This window comes from Homalodisca vitripennis, chromosome 3 (assembly GCF_021130785.1).
Source record: "Homalodisca vitripennis isolate AUS2020 chromosome 3, UT_GWSS_2.1, whole genome shotgun sequence".
NCBI lineage: Eukaryota > Metazoa > Arthropoda > Insecta > Hemiptera > Cicadellidae > Homalodisca > Homalodisca vitripennis.
The window spans coordinates 194,441,688-194,457,444 of record NC_060209.1 but is presented as its reverse complement, the minus strand read 5'-3'; the positions used below and the strand labels follow the sequence as shown (position 1 = coordinate 194,457,444).

The following is a 15,757-nucleotide window of genomic DNA, read 5'->3' as shown; positions in this document are numbered from 1 at the left end:
TCAAAGTGAAATTAGTTAAAAAATAATTAGTTACGAGACCGAACAATCAATAGAGAACTTTGAAGTTTTTATTTTTGTGGTAAGTAAGTCTCACTTTTAAATATGTGTTTTTGTAAATATGTTAGTTTACTTTTTTTAGTGTAAGTGGTAGACAGGGGCTTCATAGTTGAAACTTCGCCTCTAATAAAGACATTTTTAATTTCATTTTTACCATCTGTACGTTTATGATTCTCTTTTGATTTACCATACGTTATATTCTAAACTCGTTTTATTTAACATTAAATAATCTATCCTTTTTTATGTTTCATTTTTTATATTACCAATTATAGTGTTTCTATAGACAGATAAAAACTATGAATTAACTTAATTTCTTAATTTGTTTACGTTATACGATGAAATTGTAGCTTTTATAACGGACCCATGTCGTTGGGTGTGTATTAAAATAACGACACAACCTAGCAAGTGGCAATTCCAGTCCGAGCGTGAATATCCGGAGGCAGATTTTGGTGACAGGACAGCCAGCCATTTTTGACGACCTTAAGTTATTTATAGACAATGAGGAAACTACCAAACCTACAATTTTATATCCTCTAAACCCAAACACTACATTTAAAATTTATCCCATAGCCTCTCACACACCTTCCCCTGATCTACACACAAACGTACTCACACATTATGTAACCTATACATTATCACAACAATTTTTACCAAAATTAACAGCTAAACATATAATTAATATTCAACTTCTGACGGTTGACAAAACCCCACAGCAATCTAGCAGAACATTCTGCACTCTTTTTTGGCTTAATTTTTTTGCGTTAAAATTTCCACCTATATAATGAATTGGCTTATGTAAATAGATACAGTTTCAGAAATTTTTAACTCAACGTTTAAATAGTTTATTGAATAAGAGTAGAGTAAACAAAAGCCCATCAAAATTCATAATTGACACTTTATTGACTTGTTATGAAAATGAAATTAGTGTTGCCGCTATAATACTGTTGAAGATAATCAACAGTAATGTTTTCTTGATAAATGTTATCGTAGAGGCAAGAACAGTAAATTGAATTGAGACCACATCAGTAATTAACGAATCATACTTTATAATCTTAATTATTAATTGGAATCTTTGTATTGGTAATCTTATCTTTTCTCAATGGGACAAATTAAATAACAAATGAGTGCCCTAATTACTTTTATTCAACAACTTTATGCTTTCTGTCCTTTACATTGAATTTAAAATTACTATAATTATGCCTTTCAGTGGGAATGTCCATTTTGCGACGTTCAAAGTAAAAAGATTCAAGATTCAAGATGTCATTAACATAAAACATAAAAAGTTACAATAGACTTTGTCAAACTATTGGGCAGTAAAAAATAATAATTTTAGAACCAGAGATTTATTTTAAAATTAAAAGAAACATTGCAAAAGACATAAGAACTTACAAAACTACTAACTGGTATAAATAGAGAGTGGTCATAGGAAATTACTTAAGTAATAATGAAAGCATTGTATGGTAAACGAAAAATCAAAAACACAGATTGAACAAGAAACACATGAACATATACAATTAAAACCCAATTGAAAATGTAACAGTATAAATACTGAAAATATTCAAATCGGGTGGTTAAAACTTAAAATCTCACAACTGTAAAAGTTAAAACTTAAAACTTGACTAGATAAAATTAAAAAAAAAAACTTAAGGAACTAGCATCACAGGCCAAATATTCATTCACAGAGTAAAATGCCTTTTCTTTAAGCCATTTGCTTAAAACTCTTTTAAACCCATTTATATTCAAAATCCATCCTCCTTTTGATAATTTATTAAATAGTTTTATTTTCATATAGATATTTGCTTTTGTTTTTTCAAGCCTGGTCCTTGGAAGCTCTAGCATGTACTTATTTCTAGTTTTATAAGTGTGTATAGTTTCTCTAACTGTATAATTTTGCAGATTTGCTTTCACATCCAGTAAACAATAATATATATATTTATTTATTATTTTGTATAATTTATTTATATAATCGCGGAGCAAGTACTTTTTGCGGTTCAATGTTTATTGAAATTAAATAAGGCTATTGCTATTATACAATTTAATGTAAATAAAAGTCGTTTTGACAGGTATTTGGTCTTCCGATCATATGTTAGTTTGCTTATTTAAACCCATATGTGACAGATACGGCCAAATACAAAATAATTGAATCGGAAAAAGTGAGCGCTCTGTGGTGTAATGGTAGCACATTCACCCGGCAAGTGAGAGATCCGGGTTCGATTCCCGGCGGAGCAAGTACTTTTTGCGATTCAATGTTTATTGAAATTAAATAAGGCTATTGCTATTATACAATTTAATGTAAATAAAAGTCGTTTGACAGGTATTTGGTCTTCCGATCATATGTTAGTTTGCTTATTTAAACCCATATGTGACAGATACGGCCAAATACAAAATAATTGAATCGGAAAAAGTGAGCGCTCTGTGGTGTAATGGTAGCACATTCACCCGGCAAGTGAGAGATCCGGGTTCGATTCCCGGCGGAGCAAGTACTTTTTGCGATTCAATGTTTATTGAAATTAAATAAGGCTATTGCTATTATACAATTTAATGTAAATAAAAGTCGTTTTGACAGGTATTTGGTCTTCCGATCATATGTTAGTTTGCTTATTTAAACCCATATGTGACAGATACGGCCAAATACAAAATAATTGAATCGGAAAAAGTGAGCGCTCTGTGGTGTAATGGTAGCACATTCACCCGGCAAGTGAGAGATCCGGGTTCGATTCCCGGCGGAGCAAGTACTTTTTTGCGATTCAATGTTTATTGAAATTAAATAAGGCTATTGCTATTATACAATTTAATGTATATATATATATATATATATATATATATATATATATATATATATATATATATATAAACAGGGCAATGATTTAAGTTCCTTAAAGCTTGCAGGCAAGATTCCCTTTCATTAAGATTTTGTATAATTCTTATTGCTTTTTTCACCTGACAAACACTTTATTTAAATGGCGACTATTTCCCCACAAAGTAATTCCATAGACTAAGTGGGAGTGGAAAAAGGTATAGTAGGAGGTTATTACCATTTCTTCAGTTATGCAGGGTTTCAATTTACGCAGTAGGAAAATTTCTCTTGCTAATTTATTACAAAGACTTTCTATATGGCTTTCCCAGCTTAGTCTACTGTGTAAATAGATTCTTAGTAGTTTAACAGGCTTAATAAAAATAACATTGTCCATTGAAAAAAGTAGGTTTCAGAAAAATGTCCACACAAATCTACCACACTAGGTTGAACAGGAACAGGACAATAGATTTGACAGAATTTTGATTAAATTTCATCGTTTATGGTGCTTAACAAAATTGCAAAAATCGGATCTCGTTAACAAGTTTTATTCTAAAATTAGAAGGATTGAACTTTAATTTTGGTTCAGATACAATTGGAGTTGTAATAAAAGTCATACAAACAGTAGGTGAAATTCACTACATAACATTTTATGAACAAATGCCTTAATAAGTCCAGAAACGTTTTAAAATGTTTTTAAACTTGGTATACCATTACTGTTATCTAAAACAAATCATTATTTGAGATTAAATAAGAAAGGCTTTTAGCAAGACAAAGATTTTTGTAGTTATTTTCCTCCATTTATATAAAAATAGTACTAAACAACTTTCAGAATAATATAAAACTCATCTAAATACAAATGTTTTAAAAGATAAGATTTATTTGGTTTTGTTTTCAGTTGAAAAAATGGATACACAAACAGTGATCCCTGTAGACTTCCTAATACTGTCTGGCCGTGTGGAAATGGCAAAATAAAATATCTAAAAGGAACAAATTATTTGATTAATTTGTAACTCCCGCCATATTAAGCGGTAGAGGCAGTGTAGAAGATGATGAAACGTTGGTGGTTAAGTTTTGTTTGTCAACTGTCCGTATCAAGGTCTCCACAGCTTGTTGATTAACCGTTGTGATATGAGGTTTTTGTGACTGTTATGCTAACATTGTGAAGGCTTGGCAAGCACTTTATACCATAAATGATCACAAGGTTAAATATTCCAGTTGTAAAACCGGTACAGAAAACCACTGACAGTTACAGTTAACTGTGAAGCGGCATTGATAACTGTGATTTCTACTATGTAGTGTCTGTATTAATGAGTTTCTTACATAAATGCTATTATGAACAACTTTTAAAATAAGTAAATGTAAATGAAGATAAATACGAGAGATCTAAATTTAGTTAATTAGGTCTCATTCAACGGTTCACTAGTTTATCAGAGTTCAGTTGTCTGTTCGCACAGAAGTTTATAAACAGTGTCACACAGTACAATATCAAATATAATAGATCAGTAGTCAGAGTTCATATTTTAATTATTCTTTTTTATTTAATTCATATTATAGGAATTTACCTTAACCTACAAGTACCTGATAATGAATTAATTGAATTTGACAGTAAATTTTACAATAAAATATATCATAAGTGTTAACAGGTTTATTATTAAATACGATATTTGAATAACGAATATCTTTCATCGCAGCCCAGATTAACTAGTAATAGTAATTTATTTTTATTCATAAACTGATTCAATATTTTTGTTTGTTCTGTGTATAATTTATAGCAAAAGATGCCAATTAATAATTGAACAAAAATTAATTAATTAACCAACTTTGCACTAAAATTATACTTATTATAATTGTACTATGTACTAAAATTATTGTAACTAGACTTTTGACTTTCTTTGCATTTTTTTTCACATTGTGATTTACAAAAATATATTAAATGAATATGCTTACTATTGGAAAATACATAAATGATGTAAAGTGCATACAAGAGTACCTATTTTGTTGTATTTGTTTTATTAAATATTCCCCCTAGACCAGTAAGTGTGTCAATAAATAGGTTATATAAGTAAGTTATCATATGTTAGCTGTCAGTTCTTTCAAGATATTCATTGAGGGTTTAGACAGGATGTGCTTGAAGCCAGTCTTTTCGTCTTCTTCACCTCTCCTGAATGGGCACAGCTTCTCTCCTGCGTATATCGGCTTCCTCTTTGTGGATGAATGGTGATGTATTGAAAGGCAATAGTACAAGGCGTGACATGTGATTTAGTTGTGATGATGGGCACCAGTTGGGATTGGCACGGGCATTTGAGGGCTTTCTTCATGATTCTCTTGCTTGAAAGTTTGGAAGGATGTGGATGTTCTCGAAGCCTGTCTGCATTATTCTCTTGATTGAAGGTTTTGAAGGATGTGGATGTTCTCAACGCCTGTCTGCATAATTCCCTCGCTTGAGGGTTTGGAAAGGATGTGGATGTTCTCGTGGCCTGTCCGCATGATTCTCTTGCTGGAAGGTTTGGAGGGATGTGGATGTTCCTGAGCCTGTCTGCATGATTCTCTTGCTGGAAAGTTTGTGCAGATCCTGAGGATAGTGGTGCAGTCTAAGACGCCGGACTGGAAGGTGGTGGGGGACTTGAGACTGACCAAGCTCAAAGAGCCCAAGAAAGGTCAGATCTTAATATTCAAGGAACTGGAGTGGCAGACTGTCAGGATACATAATAACATAAGATTGTTGTGCAGATCCTGAGGATAGTGGTGCAGTCGAAGACGCCGGACTGGAAGGTGGTCGGGGACTTGAGACTGACCAAGCTCAAAGAGCCCAAGAAAGGTCAGATCTTGATATTCAAGGAACTGGAGTGGCAGACTGTCAGGATAGAAGCCAGCTCCACCAAGGACCGCGACCTGCCACCTCTACGACTGCTTACCAATTGCACAAGGTGCCGAATAACCATCAAGAAACGTCTCTCAGGTATTGTAGTTAGTTGTGGACCTAGTAACCTGGTTCTTAGCTGAGTTGTTACCATTGAAAACTTGACGTAGATGTCTGTCTTGTTATGTTTTACACTAACATTTCTGTAAAATGTCCTTAATAATTTTTTCTGATAATTATTAACAATTTTCAGATAATCTCGTAACTATTTATGTAACTTTTAAATTTATATTTATAAAGTATATTATTACAGTAAAAAATCATATTCTACAGAGATTTTCTTTAGACTTACTGTAGCATGCTTCAGATATAATTTTAGATATCAGTAGGGATATCCAGATTAGGCAAAGAACATATTGTACATTTTCACAATATTGTAATCACTCAATTAAGCATTTTTAAAATTGTCATATCTTGATTGCTTTACTTGTTGATCTCATAATTTTTAATTTTTTAAATCTAAAACTAGCTGTTTCCTGCGGCTTCGCACGCTTTTTGTAAGCTTTGCCCGTGTATGTGCACTTCTGGTTCAAGTGAATTATATTTCCAACGACGATGTAGAGTTTGTATTGTTGCCACGATCAAGAAAATCTGTTAAAAGTGTATGTTTATAGCCATTGTCTACGTACATGTACTTTATTATAAAGTGGTCTAACACTCAAGCTTTAAGTTCAACCAGAAATGTATTTTGAAGACAAATATACATCAAAGCTTAACGCCTTCAAATTGTTTTTCGCTATTTAATATACGTAACTATCTCTCGTAATCGCAGTTTATAGTGTGCAGGCGCTTTAAAAACTTTTAACATATGGAGTACCGTCTGGTGGCGAGATACATCAATAGGCATCGTATATAAACCTTCTCCGTCGAAAAAATACATATACATACACATTTTCATAATGATCGGTCAAATAGTTTACGATTCTATAAAGGACAAACACACAAACATTCATTTTTATATATATATATATATATATATATATATATATATATATATAGATGTAATTAATTAGTTTGCAGTAGATGTTTCAGAAAAATCAGTAAAAATTTATCTTTAAAAAATTAAAGATAGTTTTCAGTATAAAGTCAGAAAATAAAACTCGTTCTCACTGTAGCTTAGATATTTTATACCGCAGTATCCTTGGCCCTCATAGAAGGGTTAACATACACACGTAAAGTTTTAACTACGGAATATACTTCATTTTTTGTGCTGAGAATCTATGTGTCTGAAATATAATTGTTCTCTGAATCTAAATAACTTATTCAGTTATAGAAACTCAGTGGCTAATAACTATTGAGAAAGCATTTTTTAATCTTTAAAGCTATGTAGCATTTAATTATTGGTACATTAATTAAGTATTTGTTGAAATGCTTAAATGAAGTCATTATGGCATCATTTTTTACTCAAGTTCAGTATTATTGTTGTAACTTCACCCAGCAGTGATCACTTCTGGTTAGTTTATGCCTTCCAGTTGAACCCACCACTGGACGCAGCAAAAACCGATGTGTCACTTAAATCTGGGCATTATGGATGTCCAGGAGCGGTGCATCACTAACTGCAAATGTTGAGATTCTTGGGTTCAAGGGCAATTCGATAGGTCTAGTCTACAGTGGGAGATGACTGTTGGAGTTGGTGGGGTTTGTTCCCTAACCTCAGGGGTTCTTGCTAGCCTCAACAAGGGTGTGCCACCCCCTGTCTGCTTTGACTGGAGAGACTAGTTCAGAGCTGGCCTCCCTTCTTCCGGGGGACATGACTTTGAGATTAGTGCCCTAATTCTTCCTCATGTATCTCGACAGGAGGCGGCTCCTACCCCTTAACCTTACTCATCCTGAATATCCTGTCACTCCGGAAGCAGTGCAAAGGTTCTTACAGGACGAAGTGCAATTTATATGCTTCTTGTCCTAACAGAACGAAAAACAAAACAAACAAAAAAAGTCGTGTTTTTCAAACAAAATATAACTTCTTGTGCCTATCTTGTTTTCTGGCATTTTTGTCACAGTGAAGATCTAGGTATGTTAGTGCTAGGATTCAATATGCTCTTGTACAAATGTAAGTAACCCAGAAATGTGCCGCAGATTGTTTTGTGATGGGTTGTCGTTTGGCGCTACTGCTGGACGACCTGTTATGGGTCCTGACGGACTCTCAGCTCAAGGCTGCTCTTTGCTTCATAGACTCCCTCTCCGGTCTCATCAAGAAAGACACTGAAGTCACACGGACCAAGAAAGCTGCCCGCAAACTGGAGGTTAAGTGAATATATTTTAGCGAGTTTTAAGTGAGTTTGAAGAAATTATTGTTATTGTAACCACAAGAGTTATTGTGTTGAAAATTGTGCTCGTTTCAATACGAGCAATATGTTTAGTAAAAATTAAATTTTAAAGCAGTATAAGCAGTTTACCACATTTACTGCACTGTTGTGTTCTTAATTTCACTCAATTATTTCATTAATAATTCTTATATAGTAACTAGATTTAAAAAACATTTTAACAAACCACTGATATAGTGTTAGTTCACTATTATCTATGCACAGATTGGATATTAGTTTATATATTTGTAATTCCCAATGGCTTTTTCAGAATTTGCTCAGTATCTTTTTTAGTGTTCAGATTCATATTCCAATTATTTAGTAACCCTTCCCACGGGTGTTACAGCAAATCTGATGTGGTTAAGTTCGCTCTAAACGTGTATGACGGGGAAATCTCGTAATTAAGTTTTTGTTTTTCCTTGTGAATTGCAGTTTCAAAAATGGTGATGGAATACACTAGAATGTTGACTGAACGCCACGCAACAGATGCCTTTCATTCATTGTTCTTGGTTTCCTGTTATGAAAGGATAACAGAATTTCAGAGATTTGCCATCATTATATGGTACAAAAGGTATTGTTATACCAGTGTCCTAGGAGTGTTTTATTTTTTGGAACATATAACAAATGTCCGAAATCCTGTTATTCTTTTAAACCTTCCATTTTTAATAACAAACTGTAACCCTGGAGCTGGCAGCTAAAAATCCTGTAGTGGCAGGCTATTTTTGCTCATTAACAAGCATTTATTGTAAATTATCTCTGCACTTCAAATGCTGTGTTTTTATAAAATTGTTATATGTTGTTTTATTCAGTACTATTATTTGTAGAAGAATATATAACATACTAATAAATAAAACTCATGATTTAAGTATGGTGAAACTAACATTAGGTGAAACTTGAAATAAAATAATAAATTTACGTTATTCTTGGGTTAGACCATGCATAGCAAAATTGATATAAAGTTGAAAATTGATAAGTCCAAAATACGTAAAAGATAGAAAAAAGGTCTTGTTTCAGAAAATATATATTTGTATGGGGGTTTTTACAACAAAAAATTGATTAGTAAGCTATTGCACCAACTTAGGCCTATTTTCGAATTTAAGGGTTAGGTTCTAAACAAGTCATTAATAATAAATACTCACTGGCAAAATACTAACACTTCTGTCTCAAAAGTTTCCACCATGCAGTAAATAACTAGTACAAATAAGTGATAAGATAGACTTTGAACACAAGACTTAAAACAAGGGTTAGAGGGATAGACCTTGATTCGCTTACCGGCAAAACTCCAAAATTTTCAGTTGAAACAAAAATAAATAATTACATAATTATAACCTATTTTGTCACACACAATTCGACTGAACTATATTTATCATTCTTCAGGTATAAGATATACCAAATTCAACCACTAAAATAAATCTTTTATAGAATGACAATAATAACGCAGTAAGCGTAGACTGAGTTATCAGACGATAATGGTGACTCTTGAGAAACAATGACAAACGATCATGAATCAGCAGTTTAGAAGGAAGAGTAAGAATAAAAAACATTTTGTGTTGATAAAACAACTATTCGTCATTTCAATGGTACCTAAATATCATCGCTAAACTTGATTTTAAATGTTACGACAAATAAATCATTTGACGACGTCATGACTTTCAATTTTGAACGACTGCCACTACAATGGAGGTTGTTCCTTTTTGAATTGGCGAAACCTTTTTGAAATTGGCAATTTCCATGTTTGGTATTGTCATGAATTTTAATTGTAACAAAATCTTCAAAAACACTCAGTTTTTATATTTTTTCCCTAAAATAACTTAAAAACCTAAATTGAAATAGAACTTTAAAATATTTTTTATGGTATTAGCGTGCTTGGGCAAGTACAGAAATTTATATTAGCATTCTAAGGGTTAAAATGAGAACTACAATTTTGTGTTCCTAAACAGCTGTATGTGTAAAATATTATCAACAATAAGAATCTTTGAGCCAACACTTTTATTCAAACTCCCTAGATTTTTAACATTATGGGGAGTTATCAAATATCACTTACTTACACCCCACTAATAAATCCATTACCTTTCTTATAACACCAAGACAAGTAAAAAAATATAGCTAAATTATAACAGGTAAAAGCAAAGAAAATATAAAACAGGGCATTTTACTACAAATTAGCATATTTATTGATAAAAAATAAAAAAAGAACTATTTACAAAACTGTTTATTTCAAATAAATTTCAAGTTTCATTGTGTAATATAATCAAACTGACAATTTAATATAAAACAAGATAAATATTTCAAACTGACTACCACACACAACACTACCACACGATGAAGAATAATAACGAGATGGGTAGTAAATGCACGCTCATGCGCGCGCTCGTGACAACTGAGGAAGCAGTAATACACACCACGGGTATGTTTGGTTATGAGTCTGTAGGAGACGCAGAACTGACGAGCGGGCAGTCGGAGTTAGACAAAGGGGGCTCCCGTCCCCCTGACACTGTGTGAAGGTCATTTATAAATACTTCCTTGGCAACCGCGATAAATAGATAAATACGTAGCGTGCACGCTTTTTGTAAACTACAAAACCTCTCCGAGACATAAATAATATAGGATATAACTGTAATTGGCGTTTTGTACAGTCTGCCATTCTGATATATCCGTCTATGGCGTGGGAAAGGTTAAAATCAGTTTCAAAGACTTTCTCAACAAAGTTGAACCTAAGTGAACAGAATCTATTAAAATCTTGTGGTGTTCCTTACAGGTGCTTCCTGAATATCAGGCGCAGCTGGCACAACAAGCCAGGGTGGCAGAGGCCCGAGACACCATGTCGGACATCTTCGCCCGCTACGACTTCATAGAGACCTCATACCACTTCTTCTGCCAGAAAATAGATCTCCATCTGAGCGATGACCCTGGGCGTGAGTATTCGTCTTTTTGTTTGTAACCGGATTGTTTCAGCAATGGTTTTTGCTATAGATTCATTTGATGTATTGTACAATGGTTTTGGTTGAATTGTTCATGTACGTCTTAGCTTGATCAGTGCCTCAAGTCACTTTTCAATTCCAGTTCAAATTAAAGATATTTTCTACTTCACGGTTAGCGTACAATAGGGAGTTTTTTTTACATATACTGTATTACCAATTTCTGAAATCGGTTATGGATAGGATTCAGTGTGAAATAAATCTCACACCCTAATATTACTGGTGAAACCTGGAGAAAATTACTTAGATTCTGGAGAAACTGGAATCATAAATTAATTAAGTGTGAGTATCTGATTATGCATCCATTGGTCTTAAGGGATGTTGAAAATTTGGAAATTAGTAATAATCAATAAGAATTAATCCATTAGTCTTAAAATAATTTTACTGCGATGTTGAATATTTTTAAGTTAATAATAATCAATCAGAATCATTCCATTGGTCTTAAGAGGATTTTACTGGGTTGTTAATAATTTAGAAGTTAATAATCAATTGGAACCACTCCATTGGTTTTAAGATCATTTTACTGGGATGTTGAAAATTTGGAATTTAATAATAATCAATCAGAATCACTCCATTGGTCTTTAGATAATTTTAATGGGATGTTGAAAATAAACTGGTTCCAGAACCATGTTGAACACAGTTTCATTGTTAAGATAATCTTAAAACTGACATGACTTTTGTCAGATGGTTCATGAACTCTCAGCCCAAAAAGTCGTTGGCTCATGTTAATGTTTCATTATGTTATAATCAGTTATGTTTTAGCAGCTATTAAATCTCAGTTGGGTCCCTATTATTTATTCTTACAGAATTAAATGAATGGAGACAATGGTAATCAGTTATGAAAATGATCATGGAACTTTGCATTGGAATCTAATTTTTTGTTATATATTGTTCAGATTTTGAAGAAATAATTTTTTCCTATAATTTTGTATCTTAATAATTTCAATTAAATTTGGTGGTTAATGTTTCTTTTGCATTTAGGTGTCAAAACTCGTAATAATTATGCTATACTTTTTTGTTATGAATATAATTGTCTAAAATTATGTAGGCTACATCACTTTGTTTTGTATATAAAAACAAAGATAACTTGAAACAAATAATATTATGTTCTTACTTCAGCGTATAAGTCATTTTATGCTTGTACAGCATATATTTATAAATTAACGAATAATGATACTTTGACAAAATTAAATATTAAATTTTCTATTGTGCAAGGTACTCTAAAGTTACACTTACAAGGACGTTATCATGGGTTCCCGTACTGGTTGACATTTATACGGTGTTTCCAGCTGGAAGGTCGTGCCACCCGGATCTGAAGGTCGGAGGAGCGTTCCAGATCAACCTGCACTGTTTCCAGGTGGACTACTACCCGTACCACCTGGCCTCCGGTGACAGACACCACTGGGCCAAGTACAAAGAGGGCAGCTCACCGCACACCCAGTGGCTCACGCAAGCACACGCCGTGTTCCGCAACACCCTCCTCCAGCTAATAGAGTCGCACAGCACCCACAGTCCGCTGTCCAGAGACTCGCAGGTCAGTCGAACTGGTGACAGCAATTGAATTGAATTGAAAATAACTTTATTTATAAAGTATACAGTGGTATACATTGAATGGCGTCATTAGAAAAAACTTAAAAGCTAAAATAACTTATTATATATACAGTATTGATAAAATATATGATAAAAGAACTAAGTTAATTATAGTTCAGCTAACCCATACAATGGTTTCTCTGTTAAATACAATTTTAGCCCTTTTTTAAATTCTTTAAAGTTGTCAATGCCTCTCAATTCCACAGGAAGCCTTGATAAAAATTTTGCACCTGCACTTGATGTTTTTTTTGTTGAAAAATTCAAGCCTATGGGAGTCAATGGCAATTTCGTTTCTATGTCTGGTAAAATATGTATGTCTGTCACCTAGTCTAGGAATTAAACTATTATTACATAATTGTTTTACATGTAGTGTGGTATGAAACACATAAAGGCTGTAGACAGTCATAATGCCCAAGTGAGAAAAATGTTCGCGAACTGAAACGTCAAAATTTAGATTCAACATGGTTCGTATAGCTCTTTTCTGAAGAAGAAAAATTCTATCTAAGTTCTGCTTTGATGTACCACCATAAATAGCAATACCAAAAGCGACAGATGATTCGACCAGTGCATAATAGAGTGCCTTTAATGTATTAATTGAACAAAATTTGGACATTCGGTAAATAGCATATATTCCTGAACTAACTTTACTTACTACATGGTCAATGTGGAGATTCCATGTCAAGTTTTCGTCTACAATTAGACCTAAAAATTTTGTGGAAGTTACTTTTTTCAAAACTTTATTATTGATATTTATAACTGGATCAATGGGTTGTTTACTTTTCCCTTGTTGAGAACATGATAAAATTGGTTTTACTTGCATTTAATAATAAATTATGGTTACTTAAATAATTGTTCATACCTGTTAGACTTAATATTGAATTATTTTCTAAATTATTTAATGATTTTTCACTAATCTTTAAACTAGCATCATCTGCGTAGAGGCACAAATTTTTTGATGGACCACCAGGAAATGAAAGTGGTAGACCTTTTAACAGTGGTAGCAAGAACCGATGTGTCACTTAAGTCACTATGCGTAAATGTAAAGATATTGGGGTGAACGGGTTGAATGGTATGTCAAGTTAATTGTGAAGGATGACTGGTGGAGTGGCCGGGCCTCTGCTTTCAAAATGTTCTTTATGCACTTTTTTATAATCTCTTTTGTTTAAGGGTAGTTTAAGAGTTTGTTTTTGTTTTCTTGTATGAAAGCATTAACTTTGTTAATGATGTATATATTAAAACAAACAAAAATTCATCAACATGTTTTAAACAAAATAATTAAATGGGGGGGGGGGGGGTGGGGGGGGGGGGGGGTGGGGGGGGGGGGGGGTGGGGGGGGGGGGGGGTGGGGGGGGGGGGGGGTGGGGGGGGGGGGGGGTGGGGACCGCTGCCACACCTCCCCGCGTCACCACCCACTTGTCCGGGGGCTGAGGAGTCACTCGGTGGTCGAGGCGGGCCGTCACCCTCGGCTTGTTGGTCTCCCGCCCCTCCGCCAGACCACCTCAGACCAGCCCCTTGACCGCTGTAAGAACTTGCTCCTGCAACCACCGACAAACACTTGTTAAAAATTCTTCTATTTGCTACTCTATTATTATAGCACAGGTGTGGTTGGAAAAATAGTTATTGTACATACTAAACAAGAAAGTACTGAACGTTCATGATATTTCATGCTTTAATTCACCTGCAAATTGATATACGAATAATTACTAATAGTTTCTAATTAACTCATTAGCACACCTATGACAATGATTTTGTCCATGAAACTTTGCCTATGAGGTTATAATGTTGTAATGTTACATAACAGCCACCCAAACAGGGTATGAACTAACTCTTAATCTTACACCCCATTTAATGCTTCTGGTTGGCATAAAAAATATTGCTTTTTCTTTTTACTTTTGCTTTGACATTTTTTATTGTTTTGAACTAACGCAGGAGGTGGGAAACACTTATAGCTACAGTCGGTGTAGTTGTAAAATGACATGTTTGCATAGCCGTAGAAAAGCTAAAATATTGTTTAACTGGTAGATCATTGTGAATAAATATGGTAACTGTTTCTCAAAAATCATACACTATACATACCACGTTTATTAGTTTTACAACAGGTGATGTAGTATATGTATGTATGTAATAGTATACACGGTCTTTTAACGACTTTAAAACACAAAATGTAATTTTGCTAAAGTTTTATAACTCCAATAAAACTCAAGGTATTAAAATTTGTTTTTGAAACTAGCCATCCCCCATGAAAATATAGGAATTTATACACTACCATTTAACATTTAACACATAAATTGGTTAATAAGAAGTTCCTATACATACAAAAATTGTTAGTATTAGTATCAACATTTTTTTATTGTTTACAAAACGCATCTGTTCGGTTCAACATGAGATAAAAAAAATTATTTGGTAATTTCAGAATATTAAATTGCAGTTGAATATATTTTATACCAAAACTAAGAATAGAAAATAATTAAATAATAGTAATTTGAATTGTAAATCAAGCATCACCACACACAAATTATGCAAAACTATTGTATTCTCTACGTTCTGTAATAAATTGCACATTTGTTTACACTGCCGGTAATAAATGTGAACACTAACGCTGTGTTTAGTGTACATAGACTTCCTATCACTAGTCAGACCACTACTGGTACACACACGCACTGACACACAGACCCAACGTTACTACAACAAATACTTTCTACATAATTAATGTATTACTTTGTACTCCTACAGGACTACACAATGAGGTCTAGAAGCCATGCAGTGCCGGTAGTGCAGAGAAGAGAGAAGTGAGAGGTACCTTCATCTCGCCTGACCAAACAAAGAAAAAAGCCGTGTAACAGCATGCACAGAGAAAAACACATAGTCAACAAATCTGCACCTCACAGCCGGTCGACTGTTGTCACTAACCACACTACAACTTTTGAAGGAGATTAACCAGACATTTAAAAGCTTAATATCATTGTTACTGATATTTTGTACAGTCAGACTTCCTAAAATTCCTGGAATAGGACCACTCTGGGAAGAGATGGTCTAATGCGAGTCACCCCCAACATTGTCAGCATTGTGGTATCGGTTTCACAGCCAGATGCATCATGTTGTATTGCAATGA

General features: G+C 33.6%; 1 protein-coding gene across 1 annotated transcript in view; it reads left to right on the top strand.

Annotated features, from left to right (window-relative positions):
* LOC124357960 (UHRF1-binding protein 1-like) overlaps window positions 1–13,877 on the top strand; it is a 28,789-nt gene extending 14,912 nt beyond the window's left edge. The window contains exons 4-7 of the mRNA XM_046810129.1: window positions 5,585–5,813; window positions 7,851–8,017; window positions 10,836–10,992; window positions 12,345–13,877. Of these exons, the coding sequence (XP_046666085.1) occupies window positions 5,585–5,813; window positions 7,851–8,017; window positions 10,836–10,992; window positions 12,345–12,616 (825 nt within the window). The 3' untranslated portion in view covers window positions 12,617–13,877. The remainder of the gene's footprint in view (window positions 1–5,584; window positions 5,814–7,850; window positions 8,018–10,835; window positions 10,993–12,344) is intronic.
* The last annotated feature ends 1,880 nt before the right edge of the window (window positions 13,878–15,757 follow it).